Raw genomic sequence first — 21,247 nt, 5'->3', positions numbered from 1 at the left:
CCCCCACAGCTATCGCCTCCTGTGCCACCAACCCCTCCCTCCTAGATTGTAAGCTCGAAAGAGCAGGGCCCTCAATTCCCTCATGTTTTGCATTGTATTGGTATTGTTCTGTCCCCCTTTGTAATGTACAGCGCTGAGTGAACTATTGGCGCTTTATAAATACTGTATAATAATAATAATAATGGGAGACAATACAGCAATGATACAGTTCAATACAAGAGGGTTAAGAGGGCCCTGCTCCTTGGAGCTACTAATATGTGTTTGACTGTGGCAGAAATAATAATGTGTAACTTCCTTTGGGACATAAACTAAAGTTAATGGTTTAGTGTTTTCTGTAAAAAGCTAAAAAATATGTTGTCAAAATATAATTTAATTTAATAGTTTCCTTGTAACTTGCAAAAAACTAGCGCTGCTCTCTGCCACGTAGCAGGAAAATTGGATTGTAATTAATTTGTTTCTTAGATTAAATTGCTCATTTTGAGAGATATCTCTGTAGTGAAACAAGTAATAATAATAATACAAAGATGTAGATTTACTAAAGAATAATTTTTAAAATTTAGCTCAGTAAAGCTACATTTACTTACAATACAATCAACTGGTCACGTACCATTGAAATGATTTCTTAATTAAAAGTAAAAGTCTGCACATGATTGGCTGTTCAAAGTTAACACTAGTAAATCACCCCTAACAAAGAGAAAACTCAAAAGGTCAAGAAAAGTTACATTATTGCCACTATTAAATCTAAGACCATTAAAAGCCAATTGCAAACATAGTTTTGCGAACATACCTGAAGAAACAATTGTACCGACTGTTCAAGTATAAAGAAAAAGGTTAGTGAATATGACCACGTTACATTGTTCCTTTGCTTTTAGTATCCAGAACTTTTATGGAAGTGTCAATCAATGCTGAACCTAGGAAAATGTTAATGGGCACCAGAAGGGTCTGGAAATATAGTACATTAAGAGGTTTAATAGAATACGTAATTATCTGTCCAGCTTTTGTACTATATTGTGCAGAATGGCAATGAGCTTACCACCTTGTATAACAATGTATATTTTTCCAAGTCATAATTTAATTCCGTCTTACAAGCACTCTGTATAACACTCCCTGTAAGTACTTTTACAGCTACATGTGTGCCCTCATCTGTGACACTGCGCAAGAGCTGTGACTGTTTGATTAAGACAAGCACAGTATATTTAGCTTCAGGGTTTTGTGTTTTGGGTTTAATTAGGTCCTTAATCCAAACATCAATCATCGAAGGAATGTTCCTGACTTTGGCTTTCAACATCTACATATTTTCCTATGTAAGTATTAAGTATCGCTATTATACATCTTTTCTAGTCCACAAAGGGTAAAACAAGGACAAGTTATGTCGGTAGAACAAGAGAAAATAAAATACTTGTATATCAAAAGTTATTTAAAGGCAGTTATAGATGTTATTATGATAAGTGATTTGTTCTATAAAAGTATTTTAGAAACTTGTAGCAAAAAAAAATTCAAAGCAATGCAATGAAGCATGAATAAAACGTACTGCACTATGTATTAAAGAGGAATTGAACTCAACAAGTGAACATTTTCTATGTTATGTGGAACATCTAAACATGTCACTTATGCCTAAACAGTACCCTGAATATAATGCTTTTTGTCTTGAATTATTGCTGAAAAATAGCAATGCATTCCCTCGTATGTGAGTGTGCTTAGAGACCCCTGTGCCAACAGCCTCAGCTATGTACAGTATCTTCCAGAAGTGAGTACACCCCTCCCATTTTTGTAAATATTTTATATCTTTTCATGTGACAACACTGAAGAAATGACACTTTGCTACAATGTAAAGTAGTGAGCGTACAGCTTGTAGAATAGTGTAAATTTGCTGTCCCCTCAAAATAACTCAACACACAGCCATTAAAGTCTAAACCGCTGGCAACAAAAGTGAGTACACCCCTAAGTGAAAATGTCCAAATTGGGCCCAAAGTGTCAATATTTTGTGTGGCCACCATTATTTTCCAGCAGTGCCTTAACCCTCTTGGGCATGGAGTTCACCAGAGCTTCACAGGTTGCCACTGGAGTCCTCTTTTACTCCTCCATGACGACATCATGGAGCTGGTGGATGTTAGAGACCTTGCGCTCCTCCACCTTCCATTTGAGGATGCCCCACAGATGCTCAATAGGGTTTAGGTCTGGAGACATGCTTGGCCAGTCCATCACCTTTACCGTCAGCTTCTTTAGCAAGGCAGTGGTTGTCTTGGAGGTGTGTTTGGGGTTGTTATCATGTTGGAATACTGCCCTGCAGCCCAGTCTCTGAAGGGAGGGGATCATGCTCTGCTTCAGTATGTCACAGTACATGTTGGCATTCATGGTTTCCTCAATGAACTTTAGCTCCCCAGTGCCGGCAGCACTCATGCAGCCCCAGACCATGACACTGCCACCACCATGCTTGATTGTAGGCAAGACACACTTGTCTTTGTATTCCTCACCTGGTTGCCTCCACACATGCTTGACACTATCTGAACCAAATCAGTTTATCTTGGTCTCATCAGACCACAGGACATGGTTCCAGTAATCCATGTCCTTAGTCTGCTTTCCTTCAGCAAACTGTTTGCGGGCTTTCTTGTGCATCATCTTTAGAAGAGGCTTCCTTCTGGGACGACAGCCATGCAGACCAATTTGACGCAGTGTGTGGCATATGGTCTGAGCACTAACAGGCTGACCCCCCACCCCTTGAACCTCTGCAGCAATGCTGGCAGCACTCATAAGTCTATTTCCCAAAGACAACCTCTGGATATGATGCTGAGCACGTGCACTCAACTACTTTGGTCGACCATGGCAAGGCCTGTTCTGAGTGGAACCAGTCCTGTAAACCGCTGTATGGCCTTTTGCCACAATTTTTTGGAAACTTACTTTTTTTTTTTTTTTACACAAAGTTGTCATTTAAATGATATATTGCTTGAGAATGCCATGGGTATATGTGAAATAACACCCCAAGTATGGGGATACCACATGTGAGAGAATATTTGGCAGCCTAGCTACATACATTCCCCCAAAATCCAATGACCACCTCCAGGCTTTCAAAGGGCATATTTCCTCATATCATTTCCTCACTACCTATCACAGTTTCGGAGGCCCTAAAAGGCCAGGATAGTACAAACACTCCCCCAAATTACCCCTTTTTGGAAAGTAGACACCTCAAGGAATTTAATAAAAGGCATGGTTAGTATTTTGCAGATATCATTTTTGTCACAGGGTTTTGAAAAAGAATAAAAGAAAAGAAAATATATATATTTGTTTTTTTTCTTAATATTCCAAAAACTTGTGGCAAAAAATTAGACCTGCAAAAAACCCACCATGCCCCTTAGCAAATACCTTGGAGTGTCTACCTTTTAAAACGGGGTCATTTGAGGAGGGGGGTGCTTCTACTATCCTGGCATTTTAGGACCTATATTAGAAGCTTATGCCAAACATTGCCCACTTTTCTAACCATTTGAAGACCTAGCCTTTTCTGACACTTTTTGTTTATTTGAAAAAACATTTTTTTTGCTAGATAATTACTTTGAACCCCCAAACATTGCATGTTTATTTTTTTAAAGCAGAGGCTCTAGAGAATAAAATGGTGGGTGTTGAAACTTTAAATGTTACAAAGTATTTGCGCAGCGATTTTTCAAATGCAAACTTTTTAGAATTTTAATGCAAAAAAACACAATATATTGCTCAATTGTTTGATGAAATATAAAAGATGATGTTACAACGAGTAAATGGATACCAAACATGACATGCTTTTAAATTGCGCACACCTGTGCAATGGCAATAAATTATGTAAATGTTTAATATCTATAGGCAACACTTTAAAAGCCTTTACAGGTCACCACTTTAGATTTACACAGGAGTCCTGGTGCTAGAATTACTGCCCCCGATCTGATGTTCGCGATGATACCTCACCTGCATGGTACAATCTCTGCACACGAGCACGGGATGGGGGTGAATTTGTATTTTTTAATTATTTACTTTGCTTTTTTTTAATTATTTTTACACTGTCCCTTTTTTTTTTTTTGATCACTTTTATTGTCATCACAGGAAATGTAAATATTCCATGAGGATAAAGCACCAAAGAGTTGGATAGTGTGATGGAGAACAGGAAGAGTGATATGAGGTTCCGTCAGGGTTAGTAAAATATCATCTGCAAACAAAGATAGCTTAAATTCACAACTGTGAGCATGTATCCCATGAATATCATGATTGGTTCTGATAGCTATTGCTATGGGCTCTAAGAGGAGGATAAATAGTAAAAGGGAAAGAGGGCATCCCTGGCGTGTTCCATTGGACATCTGAAATGTAGGAGATAAATATGAAGGCAATTTGACCTGGGAAGAGGGAATGGAGTAAAGGGCTTTCAAAGGTTTTACAAACGGGCCACAGAAGCCAAATGTCTCCAACGTTTGAAACATATAAGGCCAACCTAATCTGTCAAACGCTTTTTGGGCATCTAAGCTTAACAGAAGAGTGGGTCTCGGGGACTTGTTTATGAGATCGATCAAGGCAATGGTCCTCCTAGTGTTATCCGCCGCATTTCTAGCTGGGACAAATCCCACCTGGTCTCTGTGTATAAGTTTGGAGATATACTTGGCCAGTCTATTGGCTAGTATGTTTGTGAATATTTTGTAGTCAGAGTTAAACAAGGCTCTGGGCGATAATTGTCTGGGAGGGAGTGGTCTTTGTCTGGTTTCAGAATCACAGAGATGTATGAGTGCATAAAGTCACTGTGTGAATGGGTCCCGCTCAGGAGAGCCTGAAACAGCTCAATTAAATGGGGGGCTAAGTTGCCAATAAAGGATTTGTAATATGAGTAGGTAAGACCATCTGGTCCTGGGAATTTATGAGGGAGGTTCTTAACAAAATCCAGAAGTTCTTCCATAGAAACCTCTGCATTTAAAGAATTGACATCAGAAGTTGATAAACGTGGTAGGTGTAGTGAGTAAAAAAAAAGTGTTAAAAGCAGCCAATTGGAAGGGGGGGATGAATATCAGGAGCGAGGCAGTTATAAAGCTTCTCATAATATTCCCCAAATATTATAGCCATGGCAGGAGGGTCATAGGTGGGTGTGCCATCGGGCTGGTTTAAATGACCCGAAGAGAGGGTGGTGTTTGAGATTTGAGTTTATTCACTAGTATGCGGTGTGGTTTGTTGGAGAAGTCATAAAATTTTTGCCTGGCCCAGGTAAGAGATTGAGCTGTTTTATGTAGATCAAGAGCCCTGGTTTGATCACGTATATAGGAAACCTTTTGTAACCAGGGTATAGAGGGCTTATTAAGCAATCGACGTTCCGCTGTGGTTAGTTGGCGTAATAAGGATTGCCTGGTGTGGACAGAGTTTTTCTTTAAACGAGCACCACTAGAGATACAGAGGCCTCTGATGACGGCCTTATGGGCTTCCCAAAGGGTGGAGGGTGAGGCTACTGTACCAACATTTAAATGAAAATAAGTGTCCAAACCCTGGAACAGCTTTTCTCAAATCTGCTCTGTGCGCAGAAAGCTTTCATTAAAGTGCCAATGGCAAACTCTAGGAGTGGATTTAGAGAGAATGAGGCATGATCTGACCCTGTTATCGGGTTGATCTGCGAACAAACTAGAGAGGAGATCATGGGAGCAGTGATAAAGAAATGATCCAAACTAGAGTAAATGCGGTGTGGATTAGAGTAGAATGTAAAAATGCCTCTGGAGGGGGTGTTTAATCCTCCAAGTGTCAAAGAGGTGATGCTCCCTAATCAATTTGTGGAAAGCTGTAGATGTGGAGCATAGCCTCTTCAATGGAGTGGGGGTGGAGAGCACTCTTCTGTCTTTATGAGGTGACATGACCTGGTTAAAATCCCCTCCAACTATCATACAAGGAGTTGATATCGAGCATAACTTGTCTAAAGTCTGAGAAAGAAATAACAGCTGACCAAAGTACTAATTAAATATCAGCATACATAAATTCCAATAGAACATATTGACCATGTGGGTCGACTCGAGAGGAGGAGACCCTCAGGGAGCAGTTTTTCCTGATCAAGATAGCTACTCTGGCTTTCCAGAGGGATCAAAAGCTGAGTAGGATTGAGAAAAACTCTTAGAAGCAAAACAAAATATAGCCACCCCAGGCAGGGAGGTGGAGGCATAGAAGGCTGGGTGGCTGGAGTGTCCATCCCCGCCATTTCAGTAAGCGCTGTGGAGCACTCGCTCGGGCCTCTGCAACTACTCGAGGCCTGGTAAAGAAGGGATCAAGCATGGAAGGCCTCGTGTCTGGAGGAGGTGGCGTGGGTGGTTTTCACCACTCGATTTTTCCCATGTGTGAGCTTGTGGTCATCCCGAGTCGAAAGAGAGCTCTCCTGGGTCTGTAACAGCTTCAGAAGAGGATTGAGAGGCTTTTACAGGCTGAGGATCGGCAGAGCTCACCTGTTACTCGTCCGCCATCTTGGGATGTCGCGGATGCACCCGGCTAGGATCGTTTTACATTAAATCCAACCACCAGCTGAAAAAATGATGCAAGGATGATGCCTGTAGTTGCAGACATCATCCCGGTATAACCACTCCAAGTCCAGCATTATACCAGTATATTGCTGGTCCATGTTGGGCATATATGTAACAGCAGAGAACATGGGTATTTGGTGAATCGGGTCTGTGGACCAATATGACCGCAATTTATTCTTTTTTGTAATTGCCATGTCGAGGGTTAGGCCCAAAAAAAGTTTTAAATTCGGAAGCCATGATAGGTTTCCATATGACTTGTCTGGCAAGAGCTGAATTTGGGTGGGCGGTGATCAGGGGCGGACTGAAAACTCATGGGGCCCCCGGGCAATAGGGGATCATGGGGCCCCTGTGTCCTTGCCCAAACTCAAAATAGCCTATGAAAAAGGTACCAGGGGCATCTCATGGGGCCCCTTATTGACCCCAGGCCCTCGGGCAGCGTCCGAGTTTCCAAATGGTCAGTCTGCCCTTTGCGGTGATGTAGTATTGTTGTGCATATAAATTGTTTTGGCAATTCATACAAATCTTCTGTGAAAAACAGCAAAGGGGCTAAATAATGGTGCTGGCAGTGAAAAGGGGCCGATCCTTCTAACACTGCATTTTTTGGGACACTATACAAAGGAGGCACAAGTATAGTTCTGTTCATGATCAATATATTGATCTGTACAAACACTATACTAGTAGTGATCAGCGACCTATAGCGTGAATACGATAGTGATGATGATGATGTAATAATCAGTGATTTTTTTTTTTTACACTTTGCATTGCATGAGCAATGTCTTTGAAATGTCATGAATGTGTTAAAGTGTTACTAAACCCACAACAGTAAAATCAGTGTGTATATGCAGTAAAGCAAGCTTGTTATACTCACTGTAGAACCTAAGGGGTTATTCCTCTGCATTGTGTAAAAAGGCTGTTTGATCCTGACTTCTCTGATCCTCTCCTTCTTCCAGTGCCCCCCTCTTATCTCCTGATAAGACACTCTGCACATGCTCAGTTTGGTGTATATTGCTTGACAGATATTTTTTTCCTTGGGAGAGTGCATGTGATCAGCACTGTTCGGACAGAGGTCAGGGGTTCTGCATCCTCCTAGAGCAAACTTATAGCAGGACTGTGGCGGGCATTCTTACACTGGCGGAAACTGACTTGGTGTCACTGACATCCCCAGTGACACCAATAAAGTGATCAGTGCTATTATAAAGCACTGACACTGTACTATTGGCACTGGGCAGTAAAGGGTTAACTGTGTGCTGGGAGTGTTTTACTATGGGGCTGTGCTTTCCACTGAAAGCACACTGCTTTGTATGGCTCTGCTATGCAGTGTGGAGGAGCTCCAGGGGAGAGAACTGTAATACTCGGCGATCACCAGGTGTCGGCGAGTAATTGTGTGCAACCCCTACCCGGAACTGCAAAATTACGTATATATATACGTGATTTTGCGCACCCATGCCGCCCTGTAGCAGTATTTCTGCAATAGGACGGACGGGAAGCGGTTAAGCAGCACCTTGTTACCCTACTGTATTTTATTTACAATAGAATGCCAGTACAAACAGAACAGACACAGGATACAACACTAGCTCTGTACATGAAAAGCCCTTCTTGGGAATATGGTCCTGAACTCCTTGTGTCCGCTGCCAGAGTGACCTGATTGCCAGATTGCCATGCATGTTAGGCCATACTGGGTTGCACTAATTCCACACCAAATGCAACGTTCTAAGTAAAATGGTATCTGAAGTAAAATGGCATTGATTTAACTTCTATGTCTTACTGAAGAATTAGGTTGCCTGTGGATGGTGGCAAGTCAGCAGGTTACCATACTGTATGGACAGACTAGGTCTAAGGAGGAATGTCAATGCATTATATTGTAAAGCGCTGAGCAAACTGTTGGCGCTATATAAATCCTGTATAATAATAATAATACATAAAGTTGCATATTAAACAGAAAAAGGTGTTTTTCAATATCGAGTACTAAACAGCTACGTATATTAAAGCTGTACTGAGGAAATTATGGAGGTACCATCAATGACATAATTGCTTTACCGTCTCTGACCTCAGAACTTCTTAATCAGTGACTTGCTACAAGTATGCAGAATATAATTTCAGAGTGATGCCTAAACTTCTCATCTACATACTTAGTCTGGACCAGTGACTAGAAAATATTGAAGGCACCGAATCAATATGACAGAAAGGCAACTAGCATTTTTAGATTGAGAGGCAGCCTCTATGTTTATATCAGGAAATGTTTCTGGAAGGGCCTGTGACAATGGCATTTTGTTCCCATTGAAACTACTGATCTTCCAGACAGGTGAATAGGAATGCTAACACAGCTTGAAGCAGGTTGATTCAGCTTAGGAAGGTAAACGACAGGTCAAATGTACCTGTCAATGCTCTCAGGAGTGTCCAAACTGATGTCAAATGTGAGCAGAATGCATCAAAGCTACATTTGCCTTCCAAAACATGTCCTTAAAGTGGTTCTAAAGGCAAAAGGAATTCAGCTACTTTGTAAAAACTGCAGGCATACCTTGAGATAAGTCTAATGAGAAGACTGCCACCTTCTAGACTGATCTCTGATAACTTCCGGAGCTCCGCTTCTGCTCTCTGTGGGTCTCAGTTCCATCAAGAGCAGAGTCACTGGAACAACTATGCCCACCCCTCCCCTCCTTCTGCCCATTCCTAGAAGCCTTTGTATTATGTGAACTCATTCACAAAATACAAAGGCTTCTGTGAATGGGCAGCAGAGGGGAGGGGAGGGGTGGGCATAGCTGCTCTGCATGTTTCTCTCCCCTTTCACAGTATCCAGTGTCCCATGTATCCTCCAGGAGTGCAATAAACCTTTCATATATAAGTAATAGAGAAATGTCCTGACGATGACACTCACTTAACTCATAGTGTGCCTGCACTTTTTGCAAAGTTGCTGAATTCTTGGAATTCAGCTTCAATGCATTTACTGCATTAAGATATAAAAAGTGGCTCCCCCAGCCCCCCCCCCCCCCATCCCCCAAACACTTACCTGAGTCCATTCTGGAATAATCACTGTGCCCATTTGCTGCAGCTCTTTTCTCTTCTTTCTGGTCTCACTGGAAGCTCTAATAGCAGCAGAAGCTATTGGCGCCTGCTGCTGTTAGTCAACACCAGTGAGGAGAGAGCGGGAGGGGGGAGAGAGGGGTCACACAGCCTGGCACCAGAGCTCGTCTGCTCTAGTGCCCCCATAGCAAGTTCTTTGCTATGGGGGCACTCGTAGAAGAGGAGGAGCAGAGAGCGCCAGTGAGGTACCCCAGAAGAGGAGGTTCAAGGCTGCTCCGTGCAAAGAGCAGGTAAGTATAAACGTGTTTTTTTATTTTAGAAACAAATATTGGGTTTACAGCTGCTTTAAATGTGGTGTATTTTTCACATTTACAGTTATGCACTTGCAGTCATGCAAATGATACCAGAAAAATATTTTTTTTTCTTCTTTAACTACCTAGTAGTCCTATCTGTATAAAATATTACATCATGTATTTGGTTTTATGTCACTTTTATTTTAGCAGTGAAATCATTTTAACACTCTAAATTAACTTATTCTGACAAGCAGAATGTTTGATTCACAAATGTAGGAAAATGGATGTTTACAAAACACTGAAATATTTATATTATATATACATTTTATATATTATCTTTTTGAGTGGGAGAAGCAAATATTCCTTTTAAACACAACACAAAATATATGTATAAATATACACACATACATATGCATGTGTGTTTCAGTATATTCATAAATATACTAAACAACAGATTGTCCCATCACATTATATCATCAATGTGATGTCACAATAATGTGCAGTCTTCCATGCTCTTATTTAAAGACCTATGCAATCAAAAGATAATTAAAACTAGAGCTGTGTTAAGGTATTTCATAACATAATGCAGTATGGAGTATGTGGCAATATATATATTTATTCTGGAGGCAAGGAGATTGCTTCTCTGTGCACGGTTTGCATTTAGAACTTAGCATGTTTTAAATTTGCTTTTCTTAATAAGGCATATAGGTCCTTGAAAGCTATGCATCATCCAACCAATATTGCATATATTATTAAAGGAGATTTTTGGTTGGGGATCATATGTCGGCTATGTGTGAAATATTTAGTATAATAAATTTCCTGTAATGATATATACAAATGCAGAGTAACGTATCACTTCTTTTCTACACATATTGATTTGGCATTTAAAGACATACACATATATAAATATTTCTAATATAGATATATATATATCTATGTATATGTCTATGTACACAGATATATATAGACAAGTATGTCTTTTTTTGTGGAGCCTAGAAGAAAACAGCAAAACAATACAATTTTATAGTGCAGTGTTGCTGTCCTGTGGGCTGGTTAATGTTTTAGTCTTAAAAAGTATGGTTTCTAGAGAGCCTAAGGAAACAAATTTATGTTGCACTAGAAAGTTTGTATTGGGCTGTTCTCATCTAATTTATTACATTATCCAAACAAATACCCACTCAGAGCTCTTTGATTCAAACGTGATTACCCATCTTTGTCATATAAACTATATATATAGAAGTATATATACATGTGTATCTGTTCTTTTTTTTTTTTTACAATTTAATGCAGAGGTGGTTCCTGCATACTTTTCATACTACATATTTCACAGGATCTTGTTTGCTCTTTCCATTAGAGACATCATTTTTGCATCAGAGATGGTAATATCCTCTCATCAATAACCTGCAATGTTTTATCAGAGAATTAGACAGTCTTTGTGCAGGCTAGATGGAGGGTTTGATGTTTGGCTTTGGAACCATAGATCTGGGAGCCATAGGATGGATCCTGGATGTTAAAGGAAGAAAAAGATCATGAGTTCTTCACACGGTGATTTTATTCTCCAGAGCGGTGAGCCTCTTGGATACAGCTTCAAGTGAGGCAGGAGTTAAGGCAACAACTGTATGGTACAACATAAAACATTATTGGCAGGGTTAGAGACAAAAGGGCAATGGCTTAAGACAAAGCTTCTTCCTATGAGTATAATCATCCTCTGTGTTTATCTAAATTGCTTAGGCAGATTTAATCCTATCATTGTGCAGCAATCAAGATGTTTAGAAGATGGAGGGATAGGAAGTTTTTAGTTCACCCGCAGGCTCTTTTTTTACAGGGAACCTGTGCTCCTTTCACTCAGCAGTAAATTGGACCCAGTGAGGATCCTGCTTTTATTTTCTGGTAGAGGACACATGAGATCATGATCCGTGATTCTCTTATCTCTGTAATATCATTTCTGACTGGCCCTATCCTAATCAAACTTGTATTTTAAACTGCCCAGTGACAAAGGTTCCAACCCTTCTCTTTTTTACTGTTATTTGTGTTTTCATCGAAAAGATTTTCATATAGTTTCAGTTTCGGTACGAGAGTTTAAGGAACTAAAGGATAATCTCCATACCACTGCACAGACGGAAAAACAAAAAGAGCAGATATTTCATTCAGTTCCCACATTATCCAAGTCTTACCTGAAGACTTGAGCTAGCAGGGAATAACTTGTAAGCAGTTTGAAACTGCTTACTAAATTAGGTACTGGCCCAGGCTGAGTTGGGAAAGGGTTAAGATCACTGATCCTGGTGCGCAGGCTTTTTGCAGCTTCAGCCGGACCACCTGTGATATAAATTTGGGGAAGGGTGGGGTCCAAAGAGCCCCAGCACTCTGAGAGTCGCCGTACACTCTGCTGTGGTGCTCTTCCCATTTCCAGGAGAAGTCCAAGCCGTCTTTCTTCTATACCAAGAGCCCCATGATGCCACCATCTATGAACAATGCCACCAACTATGGACTGCGCCACCATCTATGGAATTCAACACAATGAAAAGTCACCTGTAATGTATGCCTGGGCCACCTATTAGTTAGTAAGAGTCCGACACCAGAGCATCGTGAAGTTAAAAGAATCAATTTATTTTTACATTAAGACATAAAAAAGGAAATCAATTCCTGAAAGAGATTGACTAAGACATCGTAGGGGGCTGAAACTTGTCAATCTTTTTCAGAAATTCATTCCCTTTTTTATGTCTTGATGGAAAATATAAATGATTCTTCTAACTTCAAGATGCTCTGGTGCTGGATTCTTACTCTTCTACTACATCCATAGATGGCAGGTACTACTTAAGTCCAGCCACAGGCTAATGGATCTCATCCTTATAATATGAGCTTTTTCTTGGGATAGTAGCATCATTACTTTTCATTTGGATGCCACCTATTAGTTAGAGTTATTGAAGGAACCATTGCACAATACTTGCATCACTCTCCTAAACATAAAAACGGAGCAGATGCTGCTCCTAAATAACAAAAGGGCTGCACACCCCTTGTTTATTATGAGCAATCCGTTCTCTCTTCAGTGACAGGCAGCACAGAGAATGTGAGAGCTGGGGCTGCATGCTCCAATCAATCTGCCCTTCCCTGCCTGAATCAGAGCAGGTGGGAAGAGAAGGGTTGTTAATGCTCAAGCTCTGTGTGTTTACACACACAGAGCTTGAGCAGTAACAACCCTTCTCTGCCCTCCCACTGCATCACTGCATGGACAGAGAAAGGGAGTGAGTGTCTGCTGACAGCTCACATCTCATATGACCATAGGATCACATGTGGCGGGAATCTGTGCCACCTTTCTACATAGAAAACTGCCATATTTCCTCTGTTAATTAGGTGCAACCTTGTGCTAGTTTCCAAATTCACCCTGAACTAGAAACTGGCATAGGTGGTGCAGAGAGATCTGATACCAGTCTATCTGCTTACTTAACGTGGCGCACACCACTCCTGAAGTTTCCTGTGCCATTATAATGGCGCAGGAAACTTAGTTCATTCCCCAGTATAGGTCTGTTTTGTCAAATCTTTGTAGTCTTTTTTTTTTGAAAACCATAGCAAAAGTCTGTTCTTGTTATAGTATAAAAAGGATATTTTTCCTTGTTAATGACTGGATGAGTTCCTCCACCTTGCTCTGGAACTTCACAATTGCCTCACATTCACAGGGATTCTCTTCTGCTCATTCAAAAGAGAAAAGTAATTAGTCATTAAAATCAATGCCAATCATATTTACTGGATCCAAATACATTATACATTTCTGTTGCGAACAAGCATTTTTTTTTCCCTACTTCATTGACACATACCCACACAAATCTTCATCTGAAGTTTCTTGCCAATTTCCTTCATGGCCTTGAAATCAGCTGTGTAGAAATAATGTTCACCCACAGGTTCTGAGGCAATCATCCTCAGCTCATCTTCCACAGCATTGCCCACACCGACAGCATACATCTTGTAACCTATGCAACATATATAGATGCTGTTTAGTTCTAAATTGTTGTCCAGCTTCTGAAACACCATACATTTCATTGGACTGAACTCCATACAACCAGATTTTTGTAAGCAGTACACTTTCATGTTATGCAACCTTATTTAATAGTGATAATAAACTAGTTAACCACCTGACCTCCAGAGGATTTACCCCCCCCCCCCTCCTGAAAAGGCCATTTTTTGCTTTACGGCGCTGCGTTACTTTAACTGACAACTGTAGCGCAACGCTGCACCCAAATGAAATTTACATTCTTTTTTTCCCCACGAATTGAGCTTTCTTTCTGTGGTATTTGATCGCCTGTGCTTTTTTTAATAAAAAAAAAGACTGACAATTTTGAGAAAAATTTTTTTTTGGACTTTTTGCTATTAAACATGTCCAGTAAAAAAATTTAAAAAATCAAATTTCGGCATAAATTTAGGGCAAAAGGTATTCTGCTACATGTCTTTGCTAAAAAAAAATTAATTGGTTTATGTGAAATTTGTAGCTTTTACAAATGGCGGTACATATACTGTGATTTTTTAAAAAAAAAATTTTTTAATAGTAATGGCAGCGATCAGCGATTTATAGCAGGACTGTGGGACTGCAGCAGACATTCTGACACTGGGGGGAACTGACATCTCCAGTGACACCAATACAGTGATCAGTGCTAAAAAAAAGCACTGACATTGTATTAATGGCACTGGGCAGGAAGGGGTTAACATGAGGGGAGATCAAAGGGTTAACTGTGTGCAGGGAGCGTTTTATTAGGGGGCAGAGTCTGTGTGCTCCACTGTAAGCACACTGCTTTGGATGGCTCTGCTGTGCACAGCCATCCAAAGCAGTGTGCCTGCGCTGACAGGGAGGAGAATGTTTAGTAAACAAAACCGGTCTCATCCCTATTGGAGATCCTCAGTAATCACGGGGCGCTGGCAAGTAATCACTGGCCAGGACCCGGTGTTTGACAACCGGGTAGGGTGTGAGCAGCTTGCATGCACACCCTACCCAGCAATGCAAAATCACGCATATATAAGTGATTTTGCGCACCCATGTCACCCTGTAGCAGTATTTCTGCTATAGGGTGGTTGGAAAGCAGTTAATTAAGTGTATGTACATCAGTACTCCCAATTAGCCATTTAGATGGGACACTTCTGAACGATGGAAACTGACTGCTGGAAAACGTAGGATAAAAAAAACATTTGTTTAGCTGCGTTTGCATAACGCGTTTATGCGCATTTATGCACGTTTGTGTTTAGAAGCGTTTTTTAAAGATAAGCACAAGAGAACCTCCCAGATGCCCAGAATGCACTGAAAAGTGGTAAATTATTAACTATTTTAGACTGTTTCAGAGTAATACAGAAAGTAGAAGTATGGGCAGCACAGTGGCTAAATGGTTAGCACTTCTGCCTGGCAGTACTAGGGTTGTTGGTTCAAATCCCCACCATGGCACCACCTGCCTGGAGTTTGCATGTTCTCCCTGTGCCTGCGTGGGTTTCCTCCGGGTACTCTGGTTTCCTCCCACACCCCAAAGACATGGCGGTAGGTGAATTGGATCCTGTCTAAAATTGGCCCTAGTATGTGTATGTATGAATGTGAGATACGGACCTTAGATTGTACACTCCTTGAGGGTTAGGGGCTGATGTGAATGTACAATATATATGTAAAGCACTGCATAAATTGAGGGCGCTATATAAGTACCTGAAATAAATAAATAATAGAAGCAGAGACAGCAGTATATGTTGAGATTAGCTTAGGTGGGAGTTGCTCAGTAACATTTCTTTTGTTTCCAAGGGTAGGAAAGGTGTCTGGTGGAGTGAGACATTAAGGTCACCTGGCAGGGGGTCTGCATGAGGAATTTGAGGTGTGAATGGTCATTAACATGTCTTTTGTTTCCAAGGGTGGGAGAGGTCTGAGGTGAGAATTGGTCATTAAAATGTGTGACAAGCTGGGTAGGAACATCCTGTATTCAGTATTTTGTCCATTTGAGTACCTTGAAAACGCTTTCCATGCATTTTTCATGCTGGAAAAAGGCTCTGGACAGCATCGGGAACTGGAAGAGTTAAAAAAAAATTTCAAATGCAAACGCTTATGAAAACCAATTTTCCACTTTTAGCCACTTTTACAAGCGTTTTGCATTTGAAACGCTGATAAAATCAACTGCTGAACGCAAGTTTTCTGCGTTCAAAAAAACGACTGTAAACTCAAATGCCTGTAAACGCCTGTAAACGAAGATGTGTACATGGAGGCATAGGAAAACATTAGGGTGAGTTCAGGGGCTGTTAAAAAAATGCTGAACATCTCCTAAACGTGAGTTTATCAGCTGCAGTGTATATGAGCCCTTATTTTCAACATTCCTCCCACCATAAACATGCAATTTGTACCCATGAATTTTTTTAAAAGACTGGAGAAACTCAGATCTCTATAGTGCAAATCAAGTTCAGTTGGCAGTGGCAGTCTAGCTGGTAGGTTAGCTTTCAGGACTCATTCAGACCAGTACATGCACCTTTTTTGCATGCTTCCCACGCATAGGGTGCCACATTGAAACTAATCGGCTGCCCTAAACTCAATGCACAGGAGTATGCATGCTCAGTCTAGTGTGAACTTAGCTCCAGTTTTTGGAGAGTAGCACTATTGATTAAACTGCTTCCTACCTGAACCCTTAATACTAAGGCCTCATTCACACCATACATACAGAAAATCTGCTGGGAAAACCGCATAGATTTCACTTGCAGAGACATCAGTTTACACCAGTTTTCATGTACGTTTCAGTGAGTTTTATACATGTTGCAAATTCCTGTGCAAAAAAAATCCGCACATATTACTAATGCTGTCATGTGAACAGGGCACACAGAGAACAGTTTTCTTTGTGCCCTTAGAGAATGCGTGCAGAAAAACTGATGTCTCTGCTCCATGGTGTGAACGAGGCCTAAAGGTAAAGCATATTGGTTTTGTGTCAGTTTTGTTTAAGTTGATTTTTCAAAAGTTTATAGCTTTAAAATATGGTTTGCAATATTTTGTATTTACTTAACCAAAAATATATATATTTTTCTTAAAGTATATGTAATCCCTAACCTTGTAAAATAACCCATTCAGTTTAAAATAGAAATGAAAGGCAAAACATTTGTGTATACATATTAAAAATATATATATAAATACTTTTTTTGTCCATTTATAGAAGTGATCACATGCCCTCTGTTCTCAGCTGCATAAGGAGCTTAGAGAGCTGGGGGAGGAGAAACCGCATCACCCTGGTTTTCCCAGTGAATGGCTGTGCAGGGGGCTGATCATTGAAGGAGAACAGGACAAATTCAAGAACAGCTAGAAAACTGACCACCCTATCCTCTCATGCCTAGTGTGGTAAATTTTTAATAGGAAAGCAGAGGGACTGCAGCAACACCAGATATTACACACAAAGGAAGCAATACAAATAGAACAGGATACGTTTTCATACAAGTACATGGTACAGCAGGCAAATATCAGGAATATGAAATGTTAGCTTTACATATTTTTGAATTGTTCACTAAGGGATACAGAAGGAATTCTGAGATGTATGGGTATACTGTCACCTACAGGAAAATTGGACACTAGCAGCAACAAAAAAAATTGTTGGTCAGTCAGTATAACACCTTCCACCCTCACTCTCATGAAGTACTGGTCTCATGCTAGTGTCCTAGGAGAATAGACATCCTTTTTTCTTTGATAAAAGCAACAATTATTTTTCCTTTTTTGTCAAGACATGTTTTCTTCAACTGAACGTCTTTGTTCACTGCAGAGCCAGGAGAGCTCCTTGGTTGCCATACCCACACCTGAGGAAGATACAGGGCAGGCCTGTAATGTGACTTTAGGCACTAGGCTCTGCTAGTGGCACTCTCAAGGAACTTTGTAACTATGTAGGTCACAGAACACTTTTTAAGCTTGGAGCTGTTATAAATCCTCTGCTGTAAGCCTGTTCTTGAAGACTGCTTTGGAATATGTCCACCAGAGGTGAGTTTACTATTTGGACTGTGAATGGCTCTCTGAGTGCTGCACTGGTGTTTCTGGTACTTAATGCTGCCACTGTAGCTCTCAGGACCAATATTATAAATATTATAGCAAGTGTGGGAGCTTGTCCCCCCTCTCTCTTTCTTTGTAGGTAATTTGGCTTGTGTACTCTGCCTTCTGAGTTTAACCCTTTAGGTTTAACTATTGCAGTAAATGTACATAAGTCGCATGAATACTAACGGCTGGCGCTGCAACAGTTTTTATGATGTTGCAAGTTCTTGGGAGTGTGCTCTGGTTACTCCCCTATGGTGCTGAAGCTTGCAGTCTAGTGTTATGAGACAATGTATGCAAAGTCAGGCAGGTCCTACCAGTCCACGATCCAGTAACAGCTCCTAGGTATGTTGCAGCATTGCACCTTTTGCACTCGATGCCACAAGTTCTCTGGAGTCTTCCCTAACTCTATCTGGCATAGCTCCCTCCTATGCATTATCCCTGCCATAATTGCTGACCCAGAATGCAGGGACTGCCAGCGTATATCTTTGCCTTCTCCTCTCCTTGTACAGTATGTCTGTAGCTGCAGCTGTTTTTGTACGTTCAGCTGAGGATGATGAGGAGTCCTACATATACCTTTTGAATAATTTTGTGCTTTACAAGGCTCAGTCTGCTGACATACCTCCTTAGTTTAAAGACAGCATCTTAGAACTTATTGGCACACAGCATACATGCCTAGTACTGGAGCAGCTTGTGTCCAAGTTCTCCAAAGTTACTAGTTGGGGATCCTTTAAGAGTCCACAATCCATCAAAACCTCCCCAGTAGGTTTGCTCATGCAAACAGTTTTTTCAGGTGACTGGTCCTTTCCTGGCCAAGCTAATTTCCTCTCGCAAAGGTATTGCTGAGCAATACCCTACCGAGGAAACCTTTGTTAAGACACAGGACCTTCCCATGGTGGACCCGGCCATTTCTTGCTTGAAACCAACCTTTCCTGTTGAGGACATTCCAGTATTTAAAGGCCTAGTTAGTGAAAGGTTAGAAATCCTTTCCAAGTCCCTCTTCCTTGCAGGCTTTGCTCTACAACCTGCCATTGCTGTTATTGCCATTAGCCAGATCCTTTGGTTCCAAACACCTGAATTGATCTTAACTGTTCCTTCGGTTTTGCAACAGTTATAATCCATGCCTATTGCCCTATACTACTGCATTGATGGGTTTCTAGATATGTTATGTCTCATATCCAAAATTGATTCTAATTTCTGTACTGTATATAAGAGGAGGACTCTTTGGCTAAACTGTTGGGCTGCTGAAAAAAAGTGCAAAAACGCTTACTGCACATGCCTTTTGATAAAGAATGCATCTTTGGTGCTTCTCTGGACAAAGCTGTCACTGGAGGGAAGAGTACCCTTTAAGCTCAGCAAAAAATGCTAAAACTCAAACTTGAAATCATTCTTCCTATGCCACTAAAAAGAGCTCCTTTAGTTTTTCCCAGGTCTGTTAGCCTAAGATCAATACTGGGAATTGGTTCTCTTGCAAACCTTGGACACCAAAACCTTCTGAACCTGCCAACCTCATAAGAAGGGACACCCACACTTCCCAAAGTGAGAAGATGTTTGTTAGCTTTAAAAACCACCCGGTCAGACACATAAGTGAGGGATGCGGTGTCCACAGGCTACAAGCCAGAATCTCTTACTATCCCTCTGCCCTCAGTTCATTAAATAAAATAACAGAAGTTAGGTATTTCAGTAACTAGGCAGCTACCATCAAGAATAAAGAAATGCAAACCCAAATGCTCCTGCGCTTAGGGATGGACTCTAAAAGGATGGGACCACATCACAAATTTCCTGCCCTCACATGACCGGGGAAGTCCAAGTATTCTGAGTAGAGAAAAACAAAAAGAGAGCACACTGGCCTAGTGCATTACCTTAAAAAATGTGTTTATTAAATAATAAAAGTAGTTATTGTACTCACAAAATGACAATACAGTCAAAGGTACATCGAATTTGAACAGCTCGGTCCAATCCGCACTATGTGTTCATCCGTAATGGGAATTCTGGACCTCCAACAGGCTGAGGTGTGTCAAGGACTTGCCTCTTCCTCAGACCCAACTCCAGAGTTGGCTCTGAGGAAGAGGCAAGTCTTCGACACACGTCAGCCTGTTGGAGGTCTAGAGTTCCCATTATGGATGCAAACGTAGTGCGGATTGGACCAAGCTGTTCCTATACGATGTACCTTTGACTGTATTGACATTTTGTGAGTACAATACCTACTTTTATTATTTAATAAACACATTTTTTAAGGTAATGTACTAGGCCGGTGCGCTCTCTTTTTGTTTTTCTCTACTCAGCTAACATCAAGGTTTGACATACAAAAACCCAAAAGAATGTTCATGGTGAATATGTAGCACCAAAAAACAATTGGCACTACAAATTAGTTGAAGTTTTATGGATCTTCATTTGGTGCACATGTTATGATGAAGAAGAAAATACACTGCTCAAAAAAATTAAAGAAACACTTAGAAAACACATCAGATCTGAATGGGAAAAAATATCATGCTGGATATCTATACTGATATGGACTGGGTAATGTGTTAGGAACGTAAGGGTGCTCCATCGTTTGATGGAAATGAAAATGATCAACCTACAGAGGACTGAATTCAAAGACACCCCGAAAATGAAAGTGAAAAAATGATTCAGCAGGCTAATCCATTTTGCTGAAATTTCATTTCAGCAATTCAAAATGGTACTCAGTAGTTTGTATTGCCCCATTTGTGATTGTATGTATGCCTAACAACGTTGGGGCATGCTCCTAATGAGATGACGGATGGTGTCCTGGGGTGTTCCTCCCAGATCTGGACCAGGGCATCACTGAGCTCTTGGACAGTCTGAGGTGCAACCTGGACCGAAAGATGATATCCCAGAGGTGTTCTATTGGATTTAGGTCAGGCGAGGGTGGGGGCCATTCAATGGTATCAATTCCTTCATCCTCCAGGAACTGCCTGCATACTCCCGGCACATGAGGCCAGGCATTGTCATGCACCAGGATAAACCCAGGACCCACTGCATTAGCCATCAAAGATCCATTATCTCCTGCGCTCAAAGACTCAGATCAAACAGCGTTAGTAACAAGCAGCGTGTTCATCCGCTGGTGATCAGAGGTTGTGCAGCTCTATCATGAAGCTGGGGAAGCTTGATAAAACTGTAGAAGAAGATGAAAGAAAGAGCGCACAAACCTTGCGCATTACCTCAAAAAATAGTGACTAATTTTATTATTAAGGAAATATATTCACAAAGTGATGATATAACAGGCATAAGTAACCATAATCCACACAGGGTTACAGGTTAATCCAAAAAGGGGGGGGGGGGGAATAAAGGCTAACGTGTCTCGAAGGGTGACTAAACAGGCTGAACTGCTGTAATACTGACACTCAGTGGCTGAATGTCTCCTTGCCATGGGAACTCTGCCATACTGAAGTCTCTATCTGCTCAACCCA

The 21,247-nt window shown here is 40.9% G+C and overlaps 1 protein-coding gene across 1 annotated transcript in view; it reads right to left on the bottom strand.

Moving 5' to 3' along the window:
- Nucleotides 1–9,991: 9,991 nt before the first annotated feature.
- The window catches only part of MATN1 (matrilin 1), a 31,727-nt gene continuing 20,471 nt past the window's right edge, over nt 9,992–21,247 (bottom strand). The window contains exons 6-8 of the mRNA XM_089671888.1: nt 13,624–13,776; nt 13,415–13,495; nt 9,992–11,402 (exon numbers count right to left, since the gene is read on the bottom strand). Coding sequence (XP_089528014.1) covers nt 11,350–11,402; nt 13,415–13,495; nt 13,624–13,776 — 287 coding nt within the window. The 3' untranslated portion in view covers nt 9,992–11,349. The remainder of the gene's footprint in view (nt 11,403–13,414; nt 13,496–13,623; nt 13,777–21,247) is intronic.

The sequence above is a fragment of the Staurois parvus genome, unplaced genomic scaffold (genome assembly GCF_062004578.1).
Source record: "Staurois parvus isolate SC_StPar_1 unplaced genomic scaffold, SC_StPar_1.0 ptg000115l, whole genome shotgun sequence".
NCBI classification, from domain to species: domain Eukaryota; kingdom Metazoa; phylum Chordata; class Amphibia; order Anura; family Ranidae; genus Staurois; species Staurois parvus.
The sequence above is the reverse complement of the archived record's forward strand: the minus strand, read 5'-3'. Positions and strand labels throughout refer to the sequence as shown.